Here is a 23,385-nt window from a genome sequence, read left to right on the forward strand (position 1 = left end):
AAAAGCAACCTGATGACTGGACCTTAATATGCCTGGTTCTTACACTCAGAAAACTAGACTGGCCTGTGAACTATTTGAAGATAAAGAACCATGTTTTATTATTCTTTCTCCATGCCCAAGAGTCCAGCACGGTGCTTGACACAAAGTCAATGGCTAGTAAATACTTGCTCAGTAGATGCCAGCCAAGTCCCGAGGGAAACAGCTTGAGAATTGAGAGGTCATTCCCTTGCCTCATACTGATCACAGGCCTTCCATTTGAAAAAAGCTTGACCACTTTGAAAGTTATATAGGAGGTTCATTTAAACTAAAATGTTATAACTGCAGTCAGGGGAGGCAGATGGTTTACAGATGTAGAAATTCAGTAACTGAGAGATGACTCTTTTTGGAGGTACCAGGTTTTCTTTGCCTTCCGCATCCAAGTTCTTTTTCTGTATCTCTGGCATTCATGAAAGAGCAGGAGATGTTGTTACACACTGTAGCTGGATGCCCAGGTGGTCTACTGATATTCAGAGGTGACTGTTCTGGCATGAATTCTGGGCCAGTATCACACAGCTGTCATGAGCTGCTCTGTGACTGCTAGCAGCAGATGTTACTGATAACTGACAGGCAGTCAGAGCATCAGACATGGGAGGACAGCAATGTAAAATGTAGAATATATGACCCAAACCTCATTTAATAACCTCAGACCTTTCAATCTAGTTCTCAAAAATCTCATCTATATGCAATTTTTCACAGTTGAAATTTATTTGTAGGATTAATTATACCATGAGAAAAGCATAAATTCCAATAATTTTAGATTTTTCTTAGTAGTCCCCTTCAAAGCACTAAATATTACATAACCTCCATTATTATCAAACTTTAAGATTATTGACTATTTTAAACATGAAAAAGTATCACTGTATCACATATCTCTTATGCTCTTTTTTTTTTTCATGAATTATCTGCTTGCAACCATCTATGCTAATAGAAAAGCAATACTTTTTTTGTAAATATGAGAAGTTTGGTACTAATTTTCTTAAGCAAAACCACCTTATATTACATAAGATTTTCAATATCTGGTAGGCTACTTGATGTTCTTCATTTCTTGCCTGCTGTATTCACAAGTCATTTGAGCAGCAATTGGAAGATTTGCTATAACATAATCAAGACAGTGTGTTGCTCTGTTGATCTAAAGGAGAATTGAGAATTTCTGTAATATCAGCAATCCCAATAGGATGTGGAATAATGACAAGTAACAGTTCTCCTAATGCCAGAAAGTTCAGCGGCCATGATGTGTAATTCTGAAGGTCAGAATGCTCTGAGGTGAAGGAAGTTGTTGAGAGGCAAGAAGTAATAGTAGAATTTATGTTATAAACGCATGTGTGCTTTCAAGGTATTGTCACTCTTCATGTTAACTGCTGAGAATGGGTGCTTGTGTTTGTGAAGAATGGAAGACAAGGTTAAAAGGACTCCATCTCTGACCACAGCTACCTCATTACACTTGTGATACACAGTGGTTCACACATAGACTACCTAGTTCCTTTTCAGAACAGTTCCTCCACTTCTAGTCACACCCAGGATAAGCATATCTTTTCAAGCTTCTGCTCTATTTTTCTTCTCTCCCTTCCTTGTGCCTCATCCCCTGTCCCTTTGCCCCCAAGAGTCACTTGCTAAGTCTTTGGCAAAGGAAAAAGATAAACTAGTTTGGGAGATTTACCTTTAGGAAAGTCATTTCAGGATTAATGTGTTATGTCCTGTATGAAGTGAGTAGGTATACAAGGTCCATTTTGAATTTGGGACTTTCAGGAAGTTCAGTTCTAATTTAAGATACAAAATATAAAGGAAAGTAGTTGATAAATAGATTGTTTTAGAACCAACATGAAATAATATCCTGCTGCTGCTAAGTCACTTCAGTCGTGTCCGACTCTTTGCGACCCCATAGACGGCAGCCCACCAGGCTCCCCCATCCCTGGGATTTTCCAGGCAAGAACACTGGAGTGGGTTGCCATTTCCTTCTCCAATGCATGAAAGTGAAAAGTGAAAGTGAAGTCGCTCAGTCATGTCCGACTCTTAGCGACCTCATGGACTGCAGCCTACCAGGTTCCTCTGTCCATGGGATTTTCTAGGCAAGAGTACTGGAGTGGGCTGCCATTGCCTTCTCCATGAAATAGTATAGGTTCAGATTAGAGTTTTCTACATCTCATACCAAGGTGAAAATAAAATCTTCAAACAAATTGCTCTAATATTTGGATATTTCTTGAAAACCTCTGGAGATTGAAACTGATTTGGTGCTTTTCTTTGTCTTTATAACATCTGTGACATTTCTAAAATAGAACTATCAAATTTGAGAGGAGAAAACACATTGCCTCATAATAAGATTTTTAAACTCAGACTTTCTGCTATCCTGAGAAAAGTGTCTTTACCATATACTTCTAAGACATCTAAGATAAAGTAAGCTCACCTTAAAGAGGAAAATGATAGTTTTATCCTTCCCATCTAAAAATCTGGTCTCTAAAAGTGTCATTTGCTCCATATAAGGAGATTGGTCTGAATCCTATAACTCCAAAAGAAAACTTAGTCATTATCAACCTCTCTTCCTCTTCTTTTACATGTGAATTTTCCTAGGACTATCAAGATTGACTTGTTTCACATTCTACAATCAGTTTTCGTTTATTTTAAGTTCAGAATCTGGCTTTACAGTTTTAAATCTGATGTTTTCTTTTTCATAAAAATGATTCTAATAGATGCATTAGACATGTTGAATCTGTGATCTCTGGCAATTCAAGTGAGTACTTTAAAGGCCACAGCAGCTTGATATACAAGTCTTCATCTTGAGATATGATGATAATATCAGGATGTGACTTGAGCTCTGGAAACCTCTTCCAGACCATACACTGTGAACTGAAAACTAGGTTAAGAGACAAACCAACAAATTAAATTTGACATTTATCCAAATCAAAATGACTATGAAGAATAGCTTACAAGTTTCTTGTCACGGATGAGATAGAAAATGCTTATAGAGCCCCTTCTGTCTGCCCCTTTTGAATAATGACTTGCATGCCTCTTGTGTTTATGCCAACTTATCAAGGATCACAGTGCCTTCAGGATCTTACTGAAAGCTCTTTTAGACTTTGCTTCAATTATAAAAATGAAAGGGTTTGTCATCAGTCTACCTGAATATGAATAAACAAAGTAGAGAGTTGAAGTGCTGACAGGGATTATTTGATACAAACAATGACTATAGAGTGATAGGTGAAAACTGAGTCATAATATCTTGTTTCAATTGTCCTTTTGCCAGAAGTAAGAAAATAAGAACTTGTGTTCCTAAATCCACTTTATAATAGACACACATTTGTGTATACTATGTAATTTTATTGATCAGTTAATATATATCGAGAACCAATATTTTAAGCATTTTTAAACTTTGTAAAACACCGATATAGCAGTATATTTAAGTTGTGATTTTTTTCCAACCATGTGAATTATACCATTTACATAAAGTGAAGTATGTGATAATAATACTCAATTTCATAAAATAACTTTCATGTGATGCTGAAGTTCAGTTTCATTAAGTGAAATGTGTGATTTTTTTCTGAAAGAGATAATTATGTGGTTGGGGAGATAAGATTAATATATATATTTTGTATATATACATGTAAATATATATATTTTGCTTAGTCATTTAGTCGTGTCTGACTCTTTGTGACCCCATGGACTGTAACCCACTGCCAGGCTCCTCTGTCCATGGGGATTCTCCAGGCAGGAATACTAGAGTGGGTTGCCACGCCCTTCTCCATAGGATGTCCCCAATCCAGGGATCGGACCTAGGTCTCCCACATTGCAGGCCAATTCTTTCCCATCTGAGCCACAAAGGAAGCTTAAATATATATATATATATATATATATATATATATATATAATTTATAATCAGTGAATATATATATTGAGAACCAATATTTTAAGCATTTTTAAACTTTGCAAAACACTGATTTACATAAAGTAAAACGTGATGATGATAGTTTCATAAAGGACTTTCATGTGATGCTGAAGTTCAGTTTCATAAAGTGAAATGTGTTTTTTTTTTAATCAGAGATAATTATATGGTTGGGAGATAAGATTAATATATATATATTATATATATAATATATTTATATATATGTATATGTGTGTGTGTTTATATATATGCCGTGCTTAGTTTCTCAGTCGTATTCAACTCTTTGTGACCCCATGTGCTATAACCCACCAGGCTTCTCTGTCCATGGGGATTCTACAGGCAGGAATACTGGAGTGGGTTGCCATGCCCTCCTCCCAGGGATCTTCCCAACCCAGAGATCGAACCTAGGTCTCCTGTATTACAGGCAGATTCTTTCCCATCTGAGCCACAAGGAAAGCTATATATATTTCATATATATATATATATATATATATATATATATATGAAAGTGAAAGTCTCTCAGTTGTATCTGACCTTTTGCAACCCCATGAACTATACCTTCCATGGAATTCTCCAGGCCAGAATACTGGTGTGGATAGCCACTCCCTTCTCCAGGGGATCTTACCAAGCCAGGGATCAAACCTAGGTCTCCCACATTGCAGGTGGATTCTTTACCAGCTGAGTCACCAGAGAAACCCAAGAAAACTGGAGTGAGTAGCCTATCCTTTCTCCAGTGGATCTTCCCAACCCAGGAATCGAACTGGGGTCTCCTGCATTGTGGGCAGATTCTTTACCAGCTGAGCCACCATGTATGTGTGTGTGTGTGTACATATGTGTATGTATATATATATATATAAAATGTATTTATATCAATATACATACACTTAAATATACATGTACACACAAAAATATTTATCAAGATGCAAAAGTATACAGAAGAGCTAAATGAGGCAAAGTGGGATGATATAAGTAGTAAATGTTATAAATCAGTGAAAATGGAGATCAATGAATGATAGCATAGTTAAGAACTGTTTACTGGAAGAAAATATATATGAAATAAGTTTATTAGAGAGGGTGTGATACATAAGGGAAAGCACATACATTAATTCTTAATTTTCATCCCCCAAATTATGTCGGATTATTGAATTTCTCTGTCTCCCTTGCCATCATCACTCTGGTCCAAGTCATTCTCATCTCTTTTCTAGATGATTATAATAATCCCTTTACAAATCTCCCCTATTTGCTTTATTCAAATTTTTGTTCACATAAAAGTTTAGTATTGTTATATGTGCTGCTTCCCTTGCTCCTCACAACATACTCTGGGGTAGATTCTTCAAGTCTCAACTTATTACCTGAAATCAAAGCACAAAAAGATGACTTCACCCAGCTAGTGGATGTCAGAGCTGGGATACAATATCAGGAACTAGAGCCTACACACTCATAACCATTGTGCTGTGTGTCCTTCACGTATGTTGTGGTGGTTGTTATTAAGTCCATTTTAAACAATGACTTTGTACCAGTGATAGATAGTATGTGTGTGGGTTGAGGGGTAGAGGGGATAAAGATTGTATAAAAACAAGCAGCTGCATGAATTTGGCACAACAGCCTATAAAATTAGAAATAATAGTAGCGCGAGGACTGTGATTGCTAAATTGGAGCTTGTGAAGTTTATGAACCTTAATTAAAACATCGCTGATGTAGGTGCCAAAAAACGTGAAAAGAGTAATGTATGTTAGTTAATTGTCTTCTGTCTAGGGGAAGAAAATCAAGTACACTATCAAATGAGCAATGGGTATTTTACGTTTTGATTAATAACCTTCTCCATCATCAGAATCTCATAAAAAAATTTGGAATGAAGGTAAGTAACCAGCTAGCTTCAATCCTCTGTACATAAAAGGACAGTTTGTGTTTTACACATGGTCAAATTTCTTTGAGATAGGTAATGTACAAATATTAATCTTTTGGAAGTTGAGGAAATAACAATCAGATATGTTCAATGGTACAAAACAATTCATGCATCACATATTCATGTGGATGATACATCAAGTTTTATTTAGTTTAAATTGTTTGTTTAGATGTTCTAAATAATTTCAGAGAACAAAATTCAGTATTCTAATTGGAAACTAATTGGCTATTCTTTTAAACTCCTCACCTAAACCCCTAAACATTGATCGTACAGTTCTAAAAAGAGGCAAAATTCACCAAAATTTAATTTTTTTAAGAAGAAAGAATCAGCTAATAATCTACAGATTTTGGTTTTCCTTGATAGGAACAACAATGAAAGTTAAGTAGTATACAAATAACGTTTTATTTTTTTCCATATGAAGTATCAGGTATGGTGCTTAATAAGCACAATCTCATTGAGGTCTTAGGAAGTAGTTATTATTATCCCTATTTTCTAATGGGAACATTAAAGTCTTGAAGACATAAATAATTTTCAAAAGTGTACATAGATAGTAAGACAGCCACTAGAAAATTATTTTTGCTTATTTCTAAGCCCAAGTTCTTAATGACTGCGTCACACTCTTTCTTTGTTTTTTCTTCTTTCTTTTCTTTCTTCCATCCTTCCCAAATATTTATTGAAGATGCACTAAGGGAAATTATCATAGTCATTAAGGACTCCACTCAGCTGGAATTTTCTCCACTTTAATTTTTAATCATATAGTTTTCTGGAAAATGTTTATTTTTTAATTATTTCATATTACCCAAATGTCTACTAAGTACTTGGTAACTGGTCAGTTAAATATTTTGTTTTTATGTAAACTAACTGGGGATTACCATGGTCAGATATCAGCTTAACTAATGCATGATGTTATGCTTTTCTACCTTGATCTTTTTATTTACATGCAAGTATGGGAGAGATGCTTTATACTTAGGAATTGCAATATTAATACTTATCTACACATTCTTTGAGCACAGGTGGCAATGGGAAAAGTATGCACTTTATTCCAGGAGTCAGTAGAGTATGACTCACAAGCAAAACAGGCCAATATTCACTGAGTATGGAACAGTTACTTCTACTTCTCTTGTCTCTCTTAAATATACTACAGAAAGCTGCCTCCATCTGTGAGAATCCACATCAGGGACAAGTTCTCCTTCTGTCTTGTAAATCAACAGTCATTACTGCATTTAGTTTTGTTCAGTGGCTCAGTCATGTCTGACTGTGACCCCGTGGACTGCAGCATGCCAGGCCTCCCTCTCCTGGAGTTTACTCAAACTCATGTTACTCAAACCATTGAGTTGGTGATGGCATCCAACTGTCTCATTCTCTGTCTTCCTCTTCTTCTGCCTTCAATCTTTCGCATCAGGGTCTTTTCCAGTGAGTCAACTCTTTGCATCAGGTGGCCAAAGTATTGGAGTTTCAGCTTTGGCATTACTGCATTATGCCTATACATGGACATACAAAGTCTTATTGCAAGTTAGAGGACCACCTAAAATCAGCACTTTAATGTTATGAGTGAGAACCCTGGAAATCTACTTTTAAAGGATTTCAGACTAGATGTTTTCCCTTTCTGTGTGCATGCTCAGGGCATAGAAACCATAATCCTACAGAACCAGGGTAAGACCAAGAAGTGGCAGAGTAGAAATAAGTGCCCTCACACAACCACACTGCTAATCCAATATTTGCAAAAAGAAATTGGGAACCCTGAGGACAGCTGTAAATCACTGGTTTGTTTGCAACAGTTTAATGCATAGTCTGAATTTTAGTGAGTATACAAACTTAAAATGTTATTTTTTCTCCAGTTGTTGCATCATGCTCTGAAGAATATTCCTGTCTAATCTGACATCATTTAGAACAGATTCTATATATTTCTGGTCACTTTCAGTTATTAAATATACTAGTAATGTTCAGCTTAAAGCTTTGATTCAATTCACAGTGCAATGAAAAAACATTGAAGGATTAAAGCAGGGGAATAAAATGACAAGATTAAAATTTTTAAAGACCACTGATTTCTCAGCACAAAGCAAATTATGGAACAGCAATAGTGAAAGAGGAAAGACAAGAGTCTATTACAGTTGACTGATAAGACTTGTTTATGATTAGGACAAGCAGGATGGCAGTAGAGACAGAGATGGATATGTTGAGAATTATTTTATAGATGACACCACCAGGATTTGTTAATGGATGAAACATAAGTGATGAAAGAAAAAAAGAAATCAGTGATGACTTCTAGGGATATTTTGGGGGGTGCGGGAAGGAGAGAAGAGGAGTTATGCTGTCTTTTTTTATTTTGTTTTTTGATTGACTACCTGGTGAATAGTGGCTCCATTTATTGATGGTTTAAAGAAACAAAAAAACTGAAAGAAAATAAGACCTGATTGACAGGTAGACATATATCTACAATTCCACTTCAGATACATTTAATTGGATGGCTCTGAGTCTTGCAAAAGGAGGTATCAAGTAGATGTTTGGATACACAAGTCTGGATTGCACAAGAGAAGTTTTGGCTAAGATGTTACTGTTCAGGTTTTGAATATTCAGATCATATATAAAGTAATAACAAATAAGACCACTGAGATAGCAAATAAAGAGTAATACCAACATTTAAATAGAAATTTAGAGTAAAAATGTATAACTAGTGACATAGTAGGATGGAAAGCAAGAGAATCCAAGAAAGGAGGCTGCTAAGTATTCATCAAAGGAAAAAATTGTGAGTTTCATTATGGCAATTTTGTGGAACTACAGAGATAAACAGCATTTCACAAATGAGTAGGAAAATGGATGAAAATCGAAAAGGATATATCTACAAAATTTTTATATTAGTTACAGTGAAGGGAAACAAAAAAAGATATGCTGGATGGGAATATAAAGGGGTGAATTTTTGTTGTGTTTTATAATTTTTAGTTTGTTTCTCTCTTTTAAATCTGCTTGAAAGATAGGTTTTAGAAGATACTACACAAGGGTAGGCATAATCTAATAATGAGGAAAGTAATTGATATTTCAGGAGAAAATCAAAGGGAGGACTAAACCAGTAGTTAAGACAGACTTAAAGGATATGCCCTAGACTGACAAACAAGTATTGATTTGTCTTTGATAGGAGACGAATCAACTTTCTCCATTTTAGGAGAAAGGAAGAATATAAAGAGGTGTGTGTAATTAAAAGAAAGTATATAGACTTTTTGCTAGAAAGATGAGAAGGTTTCTGATCAGTTAAGTAATTTGATTATTTAAGAAAGAACTATCCTGTCTTTCTCAGAGAATGGTGAACTTCATTCCTCTTTAATATTGTCCATCATTTCAGTGTTGGGTTGAAACATATTTTCTATGGCAAGACACTGCTTCAGTTCAGTTCAGTCACGGCCAACTCTTTGTGACCCCATGAATCGCAGCATGCCAGGCCTTCCTGTCCATCACCAACACCCTGAGTTCACTCAAACTCATGTCCATTGAGTGAGTGATGCCAGCTAGCCATCTCATCCTGTCGCCCCCTTCTCCTCCTGCCCCAAATCCCTCCCAGCATCAAAGACTTTTCCAATGAGTCAACTCTTTGCATGAGGTGGCCAAAGTACTGGAGTTTCAGCTTTAGCATCATTCCTTCCAAAGAACACCCAGGACTGATCTCCTTTACAATGGACTGGTTGGATCACCTTGCAGTCCAAGGGACTCTCAGGAGTCTTCTCCAACACCACAGTTCATAAGCATCAATTCTTCGGTGCTCAGCCTTCTTCACAGTCCAACTCTCACATCCATACATGACCACAGGAAAAACCATAGTCTTGACTAGAAGAACCTTTGTTGGCAAAGTAATATCTCTGCTTTTGAATGTGCTATCTAGGGTGGTCATAACTTTTCTTCCGAGGAGTAAGCATCTTTTAATTTCATGGCTACAGTCACCATCTGCAGTGATTTTGGAGCCCCCAAAAATAAAGTCTGACACTGTTTCCACTGTTTCCCCATCTATTTCCCATGGAGTGATGGGACCGGATGCCATGATCTTCGTTTTCTGAATGTTTAGCTTTAAGCCAACTTGTTCACTCTCTTCTTTCACTTTCATCAAGAGGCTTTTTAGCTCCTCTTCGCTTCCTGCCATAAGGGTGGTGTCATCTGCATATCTGAGGTTCTTGATATTTCTTCCGGCAATCTTGATTCCGGCTTGTGCTTCTTCCAGCCCAGCATTTCTCATGATGTACTCTGCATATAAGTTAAATAAGCAGGGTGACAATATACAGCCTTTATGTACTCCTTTTCCTATTTGGAACCAGTCTGTTGTTCCATGTCCAGTTCTAACTGTTGCTTCCTGACCTGCATACAGATTTCTCAAGAGGCAGGTCAGGTGGTCTGGTATTCCCATCTCTTTCAGAATTTTCCACAGTTTATTGTGATTCACACAGTCAAAGGCTTTGGCATAGTCAATAAAGCAGAAATAGATATTTTTCTGGAACTCTTCTGGCTTTTTCCATGATCCAGCAGATGTTGGCAATTTGATCTCTGGTTCCTCTGCCTTTTCTAAAACCAGCTTGAACATCCGCAAGTTCACAGTTCACATATTGCTGAAACCCAGCTTGGAGAATTTTGAGCATTACTTTACTAGTGTGTGAGATGAGTGCCAATGTGCGGTAGTTTGAGCATTGTTTGGCATTGCCTTTTTTTGGGATTGGAATGAAAACTGACTTTTTCCAGTCCTGTGGCCACTGCTGAGTTTTCCAAATTTGCTGGCATATTGAGTGCAGCACTTTCACAGCATCATCTTTCAGGATTTGAAACAGCTCAACTGGAATTCCATCACCTCCACTAGCTTTGTTCATAGTGATGCTTCCTAAGGCCCAGTTGACTTCACATTCCAGGATGTCTGGCTCTAGGTGAGTGATCATACCATTGTGACTGATTATCTTGGTCATGAAGATCTTTTTCGTACAGTTCTTCTGTGTATTCTTGCCACCTCTTCTTAATATTTCTGCTTCTGTTAGGTCCATACCATTTCTGTCCTTTATTGAGCCCATCTTTGCATGAAATGTTCCCTTAGTATCTCTACTGTTCTTGAAGAGATCTCTAGCCTTCCCCCTTCTGTTGTTTTCCTGCTTAAACAATTAAAAAATGAGAAAAATAGATTGTGCATGTAATGTGCAATTATTAATATGATTAAATTATCTTTTTTCTAGAAATATTAAATGTCTTCTACTGCTACCCAAGACCAATAGCCACCCTCTTCTAAGGTGAATATTACTTGAGGGATCTATAGGAGAAAACTTTTTCTTTCAAAATAAGAATAATGTTATTTGCAGCATAAAATCAAGTCTTTCCAATTGAAAATAGCAATAATTATGAGTTTTATTTATTGGAATGAATAAATGGCTATGTGCATATATATCTATATATATGAATATATGTAATAAACACACTATTGTAATCTATGGCTATATAATTTTATAGAAATAAATGGTTTTAAATGAAACAAATATGAATTTTTAATGATAAAAGATACAATTCACAAAAAAGATAAACATCATAAACCATTAGACACTTTAACAACAAAGAAAGAATGGTTTTATGTATACTTAATACCTAGCCCCAACTGAAAAGTAAATCCAGGATACCAAGAAATATATGGTATATGTCTTTCAACAGTTTGTAGTTTTAATGAAGCAATAGTGAAGTAAACAGTTGTTTAAAATACATTATAATACATTCTTAATACAAGTGTGTTTAAATTACAAAAGTCACACAATACTAAGTATCCCCACAGAGCTTCCTAAAAGAAATGATCTTAGGACTGGACTTTAAAGGTTGCATACATGTTGAACAGATATAAAGGATACTTACATGTTTTAACAAAAACTTAGTCAAAGATAGAGGGGATATGGACTGCTGAAAATAAATAGTTATTTAAAATTCCAGGTGGTTGGGTGCAATAAATTGATTTTCTCCAAATCAAATTCAGTTACTGAGCATGGCATTCATCATGTACTAATTCACTTATTAGAAAATTTTGAGTATCAAATATGTATTGAATAGAAATTAGGTTAACTCTAATACCAAACTAAAAATTTGGTAGTCTAATAAAGGCATGTGAAAATAATTCCATCTTACTTCCTCAATTCCAATACTAAAATATTTAAATATATCAAATCTTCCAAATTAGAAGCCTTTGCCAAACCCAAGTGTACTAGTTCTACATCTTATATTCATGTGATGTTTGTTTCAACCACATAAAATCTGAAGATTTGGCCTTAACTTAGTCTCAGTTGCTTCTCAGATGGTATTATTGCATTATCTACAATGATTATTATGGGATTGCTCTCTTTTCTAGATTTGGCAGTGTGGAGGCTCATTGGAGATTGTGACTTGTTCCCACGTTGGTCACGTTTTTCGGAAGGCAACTCCCTACACATTCCCTGGTGGCACTGGTCATGTCATCAACAAGAACAACAGGAGACTGGCAGAAGTCTGGATGGATGAATTTAAAGATTTCTTCTATATCATATCCCCAGGTAAGCCATTCTGACATCTTTCTTCTTCTGTAGGGGAAAACCAAGTTTTAAGAATGCTGGTTATATGTTTCATTATTGCTGTTATTCCACTCCTTTAAATAAGGTGTTGTTTATCACTGTAATATTGTAGAAGATTGTGTTTTAAAAGTTGTCCTGTGAGATGAATTTTGACCTAAAATGAGAGAGTCTAGTGTTGTCGCAAATGCCTGAACATTCTTTTTTCGTTTGTTTCTTTATGAGTACAAGTATTATGCTAAAAAAAAAAAAAAAAACAATAACAACAACAAAGCAAGCAATATACAGGGAGATCCAAATTTAATTAACATGTATCAGTTCAATTTAAGAAAAAAAATTTAAGAGAAGTCTTTATTTCTATGTTTCACACATACTGCTGACTGGGTTGGTAAGAAATGTTTTTAATGTTTCTGTTGTTTTCTTAAATACCTGATTAGGGAGAGAATGACTGATTTCCCACGGGAACAAGATGGAAAAGTATGCAGATATAAAAACTACTTTAAAGAATAATTAATAACAGTAAATTACTCATCCATATATGTGAAAAAGCAATCATATGTGACAATAATATAGCATCCTACTTTAGTTACAGAGTAGGATAGATATGGAAATAGAAGTAAATGTACGATATCACTGGGTAGTGAGGTTATGAGTAATTTCATTATTTCTTTATCATCATATTAATTATAATATAACATTATTTATCAATTTCTATATATTATAAATTTTCTTTATAATATATAATATTTATTTTTCAAAATTGATTGGAAACAAATTTTAAAAGAAAACAAATAATTAAAATATTAAGAGAAAAATTGAAAACCTGTTAAAAGAGAAAAAAATAAATCATTGTGAGAAAATTCCATTACTGGATGATGTTATTATGAGTGATTTCATTCTTTAAAATTTTCTAGAATATCTCCAACAGCCATATTTTATAAAAAAAAAAAAAAACCAAACAAACAAACTCTGAGATATCACTGTTTTTAAGTAAAAAAATATGAAACATTATGAGAAGATACAAATAAGAGGAAGACAGGGTTGCCTTTAAGATCTCCAATCTAGACAAAGAAAGCAAATCATAAATTATATAATAGGAATTCAGCTGTACTGGTAAAATAATTTGTTGTGTTCTATTTTTGATAGTTTATGATAGGACTTATGTCATCAATGCCATTATTATGTGGCCTGCAAGAACAGCAACAAAAACCCATGCCCACAACCTCTTTTCTACATTATCATCTATCACAAGTTTAGAAAAGTCAGTGTGGGTTCTAATTGACATGCTCAGGTTCTGAAAGTAGATATGAAGCTGTGAAAATCCTTCTTTTATAGATGAAGAAGAGAATGAGCAGTATGAGCTTTCTTGTTAAGATCCAGTATTACTCTGTAGAAAAGAAAAATTAGGCAGTACATGTGTAAATGTGTGATTAGGAGAAGGACTTTCTTCACACTTTTTTAATCCTCTCCTGTGTCAAGAAGCTATTGACAGGAACACTATTTCTCATATAGATGTATTTCTTGTTAATAATAGAAACCCAGTCCAGATGTTCACAAAGTTGAGCTCTCTTACAAAGAGAGAGCATGTAAATTTGCAGCAAAGCAGTGACATTTATATAACCTTTCATTTTCTTTTGATGATATACTTTTTGAATTCAAATCATTACTTGAGAGAGATGTAAGCTCAAACGTGAAAAAAGAAGTAATGGAAGAAAGAAATTTATGTGTGGTTATATACAATATACATTCAGGAATATAAGTAATTGCAAATAATTGTAACCATGTGTATTATACTTACTCATGAATATTATTTGTGAAGCCAGGTGTTAGTCTTTTGTATAATTTCACATTGAATGAAAAAGGCAGATAAATGGTAGAACCATTTCTCATAATGTAGTGAAATGACAAGCTTCAGAGTTTAAAGGTGAAAAAGAATGCCTGCTATCTGGAACTAATGACTTGCTGCTCAACAGAGACTGTTTGTATATTCTGGAAAATGTAGTTTTTTCATTACAATAAATATCATTTGGAAGGTTTATTCTTATAAAATTGGCTCATTTAAGCCCAGAAAGGTACTTTGGAAAGCAATAAAAGGACTTCTGAGTTATATGCTGAAAAATATCTGGGAGTTTCCTTAGGGGCATTTATGCTTTTGTATGTCTCAGAGACAGCATTGCTGAGTGTGGAATCTGCCTGCTCTATATGGGCAAAGAGAGAAAATCACAAATCTGAAACAATAAATTGCTTCTCAATGGAAAAGGAAGATGGGAAGTAAGCTGGAAACTAGAGTTGGATGCCTATAAACAATTCTAGCCCTAGGCAGGTTTCAGATCATGCAAAAACAGATAAAATATGTTGTACTGAGGAAGTCAGGAATCTGTCATTTGTATGATGGAAAGCTTTTTTTGAATGGGTAACTATTTTTGTCATTACTGACGGTTTCTGTGACTCTTCAAATCATAAATTTCTTTGCTATCATCTAAAATCATGGGGTTTCTGTTTTTCACTTAAGTTTTCATGAAGAGAAGTTGGTATGGGGGTAGATCAGAGGGATACATTCATGTGCATTTACACTTAGAATTATATCCTTTTCTATGGTGTACATAAACACACACACACAAACACATGTTTATGAAAAATCTAAAATGTTTATAGTGAATTTTAAGTCTCCAGAAACTCCATAAAAATCTGGCTAAGGAAAATGTTACATTCTTTTTAGAATTACCTCTGTGTATCTGTTCATTTTTCCAAGATATTTTATAGGGAGATTCCCATTTTTTATACCAGGGCTTCTAGTACAAAATCTTATTCTCCACTTATGCAGTTGTTCAAAATGTGATCTTTAACTACTGAGTCTTTGTGATTGAATTTTGACAATTTTGCTTCCTTCCAATATACTCTATAAAATACTACCTTTCTACTTTATTGATTGGTTTAAGGATGCTTCAATTCTGTCTTGAACTAAATGGGTACTCTTTCTCTCTCAAAAGTGTATTTCCTGCAGTTTTGATACAATGGCCAATCAATTCTTACTGTGTGCTATATTGTTTTATTTTTATTACCTATCTCTATAGCCAGAATAGTTCAGAGACATGTGTTACAGTGCTTAGAAACCTTCTTGTCACTTTACAGTCCTTGAAAAATATATGTGTTGAATAATTAGAACAATAAGTGAATGACTGAATGAATGAGTGAATTTTTAAAGGGGGTCCCTTTGTTTCTTCTTTTCTATGGAATTCTCTAAGGATGTCTGCTCTGTATCAAGGAATCCCTTCATAATAATCGCAGCAAATCAGAACACTTTTTCCCAGCTCTCTATTCCAACCCTTGATAGCAGATCCACTGATAAAAGAGAGGTGAAACATAGTTTTCATGTACCTGCATTCTCATTCCTCTGACTCTGCCATCAGAAAAGAAGGTTCCATTGGCTTACCTGTGTGCTTTAGGTTATATGATTCTACCATAATTATTGGCACACACAGTCATATGTTTGTATCTTCCAGGACTAACATAAACGTCTAATAAGCACAATTTAGGAGCACAATAACATTTTCTAATAAAGCAGCGTAAGAGCTGATAAACTTAAAACGATTACTTTTACACATGTTGATTTGTGTTTTCTCATGACCCCCAATAATTTAATGTTAAAAGGAGACATATAAATAGATTCATGTGTGAATTACTTTTACTTGCTTTTTTCAAAGTATTTATTATATGTCCTGACTGTCTTCTGTATGCTCATTACCCTTTGGAAATATTGATAGCAATGTCTAATTATGTCTTCTAATAGGATATATGAATGAGGAGAAGCAATACTTTGAAATAGTGTTGAGGCATGCATTTTCAGCATTTGTTTAGTTGGCTTTTCGGCTGTCTTTTTAAGGATGCAAATACTATAGCATCATCGATTTTTAAAGCCTGAGGCAGTTCTTACTAGTAATTGGGCTGTTTCAGCTTGAGCCAATCTGATTGTCCTAGCAAATCCTTTGAAGTGATGTGATGTAAGCAGAAACCACTCTACACAGAACATCTCATGGCAACATTTTTTTTTCCTATTGGTCACAGGTAAAAAGCTTAAGAACTTTAATAGAGTGGAGTCACAGCACTGACTGTATATTTGACATGCTGGCTGTTCTATAAATATTGATTTTCTTTCTTTGGAGAGGTAGATTTCTAACTGTGTATCAATTGACATGATGGTTAGAAGCAGCTGTCCTTATATAACCTCCAGTTGTTCTTCCATTTCTTAATGGGCTGCTGTGCTCTTGTTTTGAGCACAAATTGAAAATAAAATGGTAAAGACTCCCAAACAAAGTATTTATATGTAACTGGGAAAACAACTTATTTTCCTTGACATTATTATAGTATTTTCATCTGTATTCCATGTAAACAGAAACCACATATTTAAAGAAGGTTTGTTGAACTTATTTTGAAAGTTAACTCTCTAGTGCTAACATTTTAAAAATACTTTAGAAAACTCAGCTCATCAAAGGTAATCTTTGTTAATAGCATCTTTGGATCTTTTATTAATGTTTAAAGTCCACGTTAATTTCTATTGAAATTTGTATCTGAAAATACAAATGTTTTCAGCATGCTGATTTGTTTAAAAGATAATATTTAATAACCAGCCCTTTGAGTGTAGGGCTTAATTTCTTTCATAAGTCATAAAAATGTAGTTTCTGGCTGATATCATAAGCACAGGTTTTGATGTTTCCAGCAAAATGTGCAGCATGCAGGTTTTTTTTTTTTTTTTTTTTTTAATAATCCGTGTATATCAGTTTGGGGTTAACACAAATACATCTGAAAAGAGTATGGCACTTCTGAAAACACATTTGTATCTACAAATTTTGAATTTTTGTTACTTAATAAGTGCTTTTTCATCAGTATCAACCATGGTATCACTAAGTGAATATGATATTATGAAGAGGAAATTCTCAATCATATTGATACGCTATATTGTAACAACACATAATTTATATGCCTCTGCGATCCCTTGAAATGCTAAATGTTGAAGTAAATGATGACACTTGTATTCAATATTGTTGGTGTAATGGACAGACAATTGCTTTTCCTCACTGTAGCCAATCACTGGTCAGTTTTTATTGTTGGTATTGTTAGTAGTATTTCATAGGTATTTATTTATATTTTTATAATAATGATCCTGCTTTGCTTCTGTATTCATCTAATGAGAATTATTAAGTTCTTGATTTGCACTGTGCCAGGAACAGGGACACAAGCATGGAAAAAATATTGTCTTTGCCTTTAAACAATGAACTGCCTAGATCATCACAGTTAATTAGTTTAAATGGAAAATACTATTAAGTACTTAGTACATGAGGAACGTACAGACAAGAATTGAAGGAGATACTTATAAAAACTGTTTACATTTTCCTAGTTTCCTACTCCTCACTCAGAAACTTCAAAGTCAAATGAATCTTCAGGTTCTTTCTATTCTACTTACTAAGTTCTCTCTAGTCCATCAGTTATCTTCCTTTTCACATGCGTCCTGCATCCTGATAACTTCTTGATTGTCCTAATGGTTCTCCCTGCCTCAAAGCTTGCCCACATTGCACTCACTCCTACAGTGCTGCTAGACAACCTTCATAAACTTTGACCTCTCACTCACCTTAACACAAAGTCAAAAGTTTAGAACATGGCCAACAAGGCCCTGTGTGATTTAGTTAACTTTTCACCCTATACTTTCAACCCTAGCAGTCCACATACCAACCACGTAGAACCATATTCAGACCCAAAGCTCAACACGCTTCCTGCCACTTTTAGGTTTTTGCATATGTCTAAAACAGTATTGAATGCTGCCACCTCCACCTAAACTACCATCATTATCCATGAATCAAGTTTGATATAATTTCCCCCCAGGAACTCCAGTGGTTCCATGTACTTCCCCTGTTGTAGCATTTATGTATTTTTAAAGTACTTTTTTTCCCCTCCACTAAGCTATATAGGAACTGTATCTGTTATTTTTTTAATGTGTTTGTTTGGTTCCATTTTTATGTAGTGTTCATTAAGCTCATATTTTTAAAAATTGTATTATATACATCAGATGCAAATAAAATGCTTTCATCACCACCCCTGTCAGCCTTCCTTCAAATCCTTTTCCTATGCATTTGCATGAATATACATACATATACACACATATATAAGTAAATAAGATCATATAATGAATACTATTTTCATTTCTTTTTTTTAACTGAATATGTTCTTCAGTATTTTATGTTTAATTGTATCATTTGACTCTGCAGCTAAATTGTATTATAATATATAGATGTATCAAAGCTTATCTAATCATAGCAATATACAGCATTATCAGTTGTTTGCTGTTATAAAAATTCCAAAAACATTATTGAAGTGACATTTTGATGAACTTGGGAGGTTAATTCTGAAAAATGTAGCAGCATTAAGAGAGTCCTGGAAGCAGACTGCTTGGGTTAGTTCAAATCTTGGTTCCATGTAACCCCACTGTATTTACTTAAGCTCTTTGTACTTACTCTCCTTACTGTCAAATGGGATTTATAATAATATGGCCATCCTCAGAGATTTTTGAAACTAAATGAAAAAAATATATAAATCGTTTAGAACAGTGGCTGGCAACTAGTATTAGATATCGTTTAGTGTTAGATATTTCTGTTATTATTGACTAGATATATTCATAGAAGTAGATTTATTGGGTCAATGGATATGTACATTTATATTTTGGTAGATATTTTCAAAACTTCCATCCAAAAAGACTGAAGCCATTATCACTTTCACCAACAGTGCTTGAGCACTTATACTATGCTATCAACATTCCAGATCCTCAATCCTTTTTTTTTTCATGTATATTTATCTGAGTCTACATATATACCTACATTTATTTATATTTGGATATATATTTTCATATATATGCAATTTCTCTTCCCGCACTTTTACAAGGAATGAAAGTCTATGGCCATTTTTTGTTATTTGGATTTCCTCTTCCCATTCCATACCTCTTGTTCATTTTACTTTTGTGGATATCTATGGTTCTTTTTAGATATGTATTCTGGTGATTAATCTTCTGTCTGTTATATACATGGCAAGGGTTTTCTCCAAACTACTACATATGCTGTATTTCAATTGATATACAAAAAGATACTTTAAAAACATTTTTAAAAGAATTTGTTTATGTAAATTCTGTTTATCTTAGTCTTTATGGCATTTATGGTATTGTGTGTGTGTGTGTGTGTATGTGTGTGTGAAAACAGTCTCTCCCAAGCCTAATACATTTTAAGTGCCCCATAAATATTTGTTGAATGATTTAGGTTTGAGTTGAGTAAAATGCATGTTTTTTTTTTTAAGTGGTCAGTGATTTCTCTGGGCAATAAACATGAGCAGAAATGCCAGATAAGATAACTCTCATTATGTAAAATATTATCATCTTTATCCATGGGGCATAAATAAAGGTATCAACCATAAAATTTCTGATTTTAAAACTATTAATATGATTATATCAGTTCCCAATACAGTAATTCTTGCCAAGTGTCTTGAATTGTATTCACGGTTCATAAAATTAATAAACAGGTGATTAAATAATGTTTATTGAATCTTACCAAAATACTGAGTTTGAACATTAAGCATGGATCATTGTATTTCAGAATCTTTGATTAGCAATTTACAACTATTTCAGATAACTAACCCCTTAAATAATTTTATTATTATCAAATCTAGGCAATTTCAAACTATTTCTAGAATGAAGAAATGTAGCAAGTTCTAGTGAAGATCTGTTCACAGAATAATCACTACCTTCTAGGGTTTAGATACCAAAATTATTCAGGTATTAGTTTTTGCTCCCTGCTCCAACTAAGTGTCATATAGCCATTGTCTAATGGGTGTGTGTTTGTATGCAACCAATTCATTATTCTGAAGTTTCCAATTAGAAAATTCTACCCCAGCAGGATTGGATGGATCATGATTAATATTCATATCCTTATGATTTGTTCCAACAGTCAAAGTAAAAAATTTCAGTGTTTTTAAACTGGTACAAATGGTTAACAACCCTTGTGTAAGACGTATGGGTTTTTACTGTCAGGAGTTGGCTGAGAGTTTTTGTTTGATGTAAAAACATTAAATATGAATCAAACATGATTCAGGTGCATACAGAGATTTTATCATACCTACTTTCATCTTGTCATCTTCAGAGTTCCCTAACTTCATTATTTAACTTAAAACTGAACACCTTAAAAATTATATAGTCAGTTACATCTCACTTCAATTCCAATTCTTAACTGAATTGAGGGAATCACTCCAACAGTCAGCAATAGTCATGTCAAAAATAGATTGGTTTTCACGTGGTTACATATTGCAGATTTTTTATTTCTAATACTCTCAGGCTAAGGCCCCTGGATTAAGTGTTCTGGAGGGTCATCTTTGCCTAATTTCTATGTTATCATCATCTTTTGCTGTGTTACATAAAATATGAGTTTAATTCTGTAGTTACCTAGTTAAATATAATATTTTGAAAGTGAGTAGTCAAGGATAACTTTTAGAGAATTAGAAAGGAAACACAGTCTTTCCTAGATCCAATAATGATCTATCATGTAGTTTAAACTTTCCACATGTGCTCAGTTAGGGGTCTTTGAACAGTTCCTTGCAAAAATAAAACTAAAAACAACAAAGAAAAATCATAGCCACATATTTGCCTATCAAATATTCAACTCTAATGTCAGATTAGCTTAGCATCCTAATAATTTACAATCCAATGCCCTTGAAAGTAGATCTTCTTTAGCATAGCACACAAATTGTCTAGAAAATAAGAGTTTTCCTTTTAGCAATTGTTTTTATCCAGTGTGCTTTATTTTCAAGGCAAACCATTTGATATCACAGTATCCAAGAATATGCTCCTACTAGCAATGCTGAAGAAGCTTAGGTGAACAGTTCTATGAAGACCTACAAGGCCTTCTAGAACTAACACCCCCCAAAAATGTCCTTTTCATTATAGGGGACTGGAATTTAAAAGTAGAAAGTCAAGAAATACCTGGAGTAACAGGCAAATTTTGCCTGGGAGTCAGAATGAAGCAGAACAAAGGCTAATAAAGTTTTGTCAAGAGAACACACTGGTCATAGCAAACACCCTCTTCCAACATCACAAGAGAAGACTCTATACATGGACATCACCAGATGGTCAATACTGAAATCAGATTGATTATATTCTTTGCAGCCAAACATAAAGACACTCTATACAGCAGAAACAAGAAACAAGAAACAAGCAGAAACAAGACCGGGAGCTAACTGTGACTCAGATCATTATTATTATTGCCAATTCATTATTATTACTGCCAATTATTATTGTCAATTATTGCCAAATTCAGACTTAAATTGAAGAAAGTAGGGGAAGCCACTAGACTTTTCAGGTATGACCTAAATCAAATCCCTCAAGATTATACAGTGGAAGTGACAAATAGATTCAAGGGATTAGATCTGATAGAGTTCCTGAAGAACTAAGAACTATGGACAGAGGTTCTTGACATTGTACAGGAGTCAGTATCAAGACCATCCCCAAGAAAAGGAAATGCAAAAAGGCAAAATGGTTGTCTGAGGAGGCCTTACAAATAGCTGTGAAAAGAAGACAGGCGAAAAGGAGAAAAGAAAAGATATACCCATTTGAATGCAGAGTTCCAAAGAATAGCAAGGAGAGATAAGAAAGGGTTCCTCAGTGATTAATGCAAAGAAATAGAGGAAAAAAACAGAATGAGAAAGACTAGAGATCTCTTCAAGAAAATTAGAGATACCAAGGGAACATTTCATGCAAAGATGGGCTCATTAAAGGACAGAAATGGTATGGACCTAACAGAAGCAGAAGATATTAAGAAGAGGTGGCAAGAATACACAGAAGAACTATACAAAAAAGATCTTCATGACCCTGATAACCACAATGGTGTGATCACTCATCTAAAGCCAGACGTACTAGAATGTGAGGTCAAGTGGGCCTTAGGGAGCATCACTATGAACAAAGCTAGTGGTGCTGATGGAATTCCAGTTGAGCTATTTCAAATCCTTAACGATGATGCTATGAAAGTGCTGCACTCAATATACCAGCAAATTTGGAAAACTCAGCAGTGGGCATAGGACTGGAAAATGTCAGTTTTCATTCCAATCCCAAAGAAAGGCAATGCCAAAAAATGCTCAGACTACCACACAATTGCACTCATCTCACATGCCACTAAAGTAATGCTCAAAATTTTCCAAGCTTCAAGAGAATGTGAACTGTGAGCTTCCAGATGTTCAAGCTTGTTTTAGAAAAGGCAAGGAACCAGAGAACAAATTGCCAACAACTGTTAGATCATCAAAAAAGCATGAGTTCCAGAAAAACATTTACTTCTGCTTTATTGACTATGCCAAAGCCTTTCTGTGTGCATCACAGTAAACTGTGGAAAATTCTGAAAGAGATGGGAATACCAGACCACCTGACCTGCCTCTTGAGAAATCTGAGAAATGCAGGTCAAAAAGCAACAGTTAGAACTGGACATGGAATAACAGACTGGTTCCAAATAGGAAAAGGAGGACGTCAAGCTGTATATTGTCACCCAGTTTATTTAATTTACATGCAGAGTTCATCACGCAAAATGCCAGGCTGGATGAAGCACAGCTGGAATCAAGATTGCTGGCAGGAATATCAATAACCTCAGATATGCAGATAATACCACATTTATGGCAGAAAGTGAAGAAAACTAAAGAGCCTCTCGATGAAGGTGAAAAAGGAAAGTGAAGAAATTGTCTTAAAATTCAACTATCAGAAAACTAATATCATGGCATCTGTTCCCATCACTTCATGGCAAATAGATGGGGAAACAGTGGAAATAGTGACAGACTATTTTGGGGGGCTCCAAAATCCCTGGCTATGGTGACCGCTGCCATGAAATTTAAAGACACTTGCTCCTTGGAAGGAAAGCTATGACCAACCTAGATAGCATATTAAAAAGCAGAGACATTACTTTGCCAACAAAGGTCCATCTAGTCAAAGCTATGGTTTTTCCAGTGGTCGTGTGTGGATG

The 23,385-nt window shown here is 34.6% G+C and overlaps 1 protein-coding gene across 5 annotated transcripts in view; it reads left to right on the forward strand.

Moving 5' to 3' along the window:
- GALNT13 (polypeptide N-acetylgalactosaminyltransferase 13) overlaps nucleotides 1-23,385 on the forward strand; it is a 645,011-nt gene that overhangs the window by 456,506 nt on the left and 165,120 nt on the right. For all 5 annotated transcript variants that reach the window (XM_040229104.1, XM_040229105.1, XM_040229106.1 and 2 more), the window contains exon 9: nucleotides 12,163-12,343. In XM_040229104.1, coding sequence (XP_040085038.1) covers nucleotides 12,163-12,343 — 181 coding nt within the window. The remainder of the gene's footprint in view (nucleotides 1-12,162; nucleotides 12,344-23,385) is intronic.

Source organism: Oryx dammah, unplaced genomic scaffold, assembly GCF_014754425.2.
Source record: "Oryx dammah isolate SB20612 unplaced genomic scaffold, SCBI_Odam_1.1 HiC_scaffold_27, whole genome shotgun sequence".
Lineage (NCBI taxonomy): Eukaryota > Metazoa > Chordata > Mammalia > Artiodactyla > Bovidae > Oryx > Oryx dammah.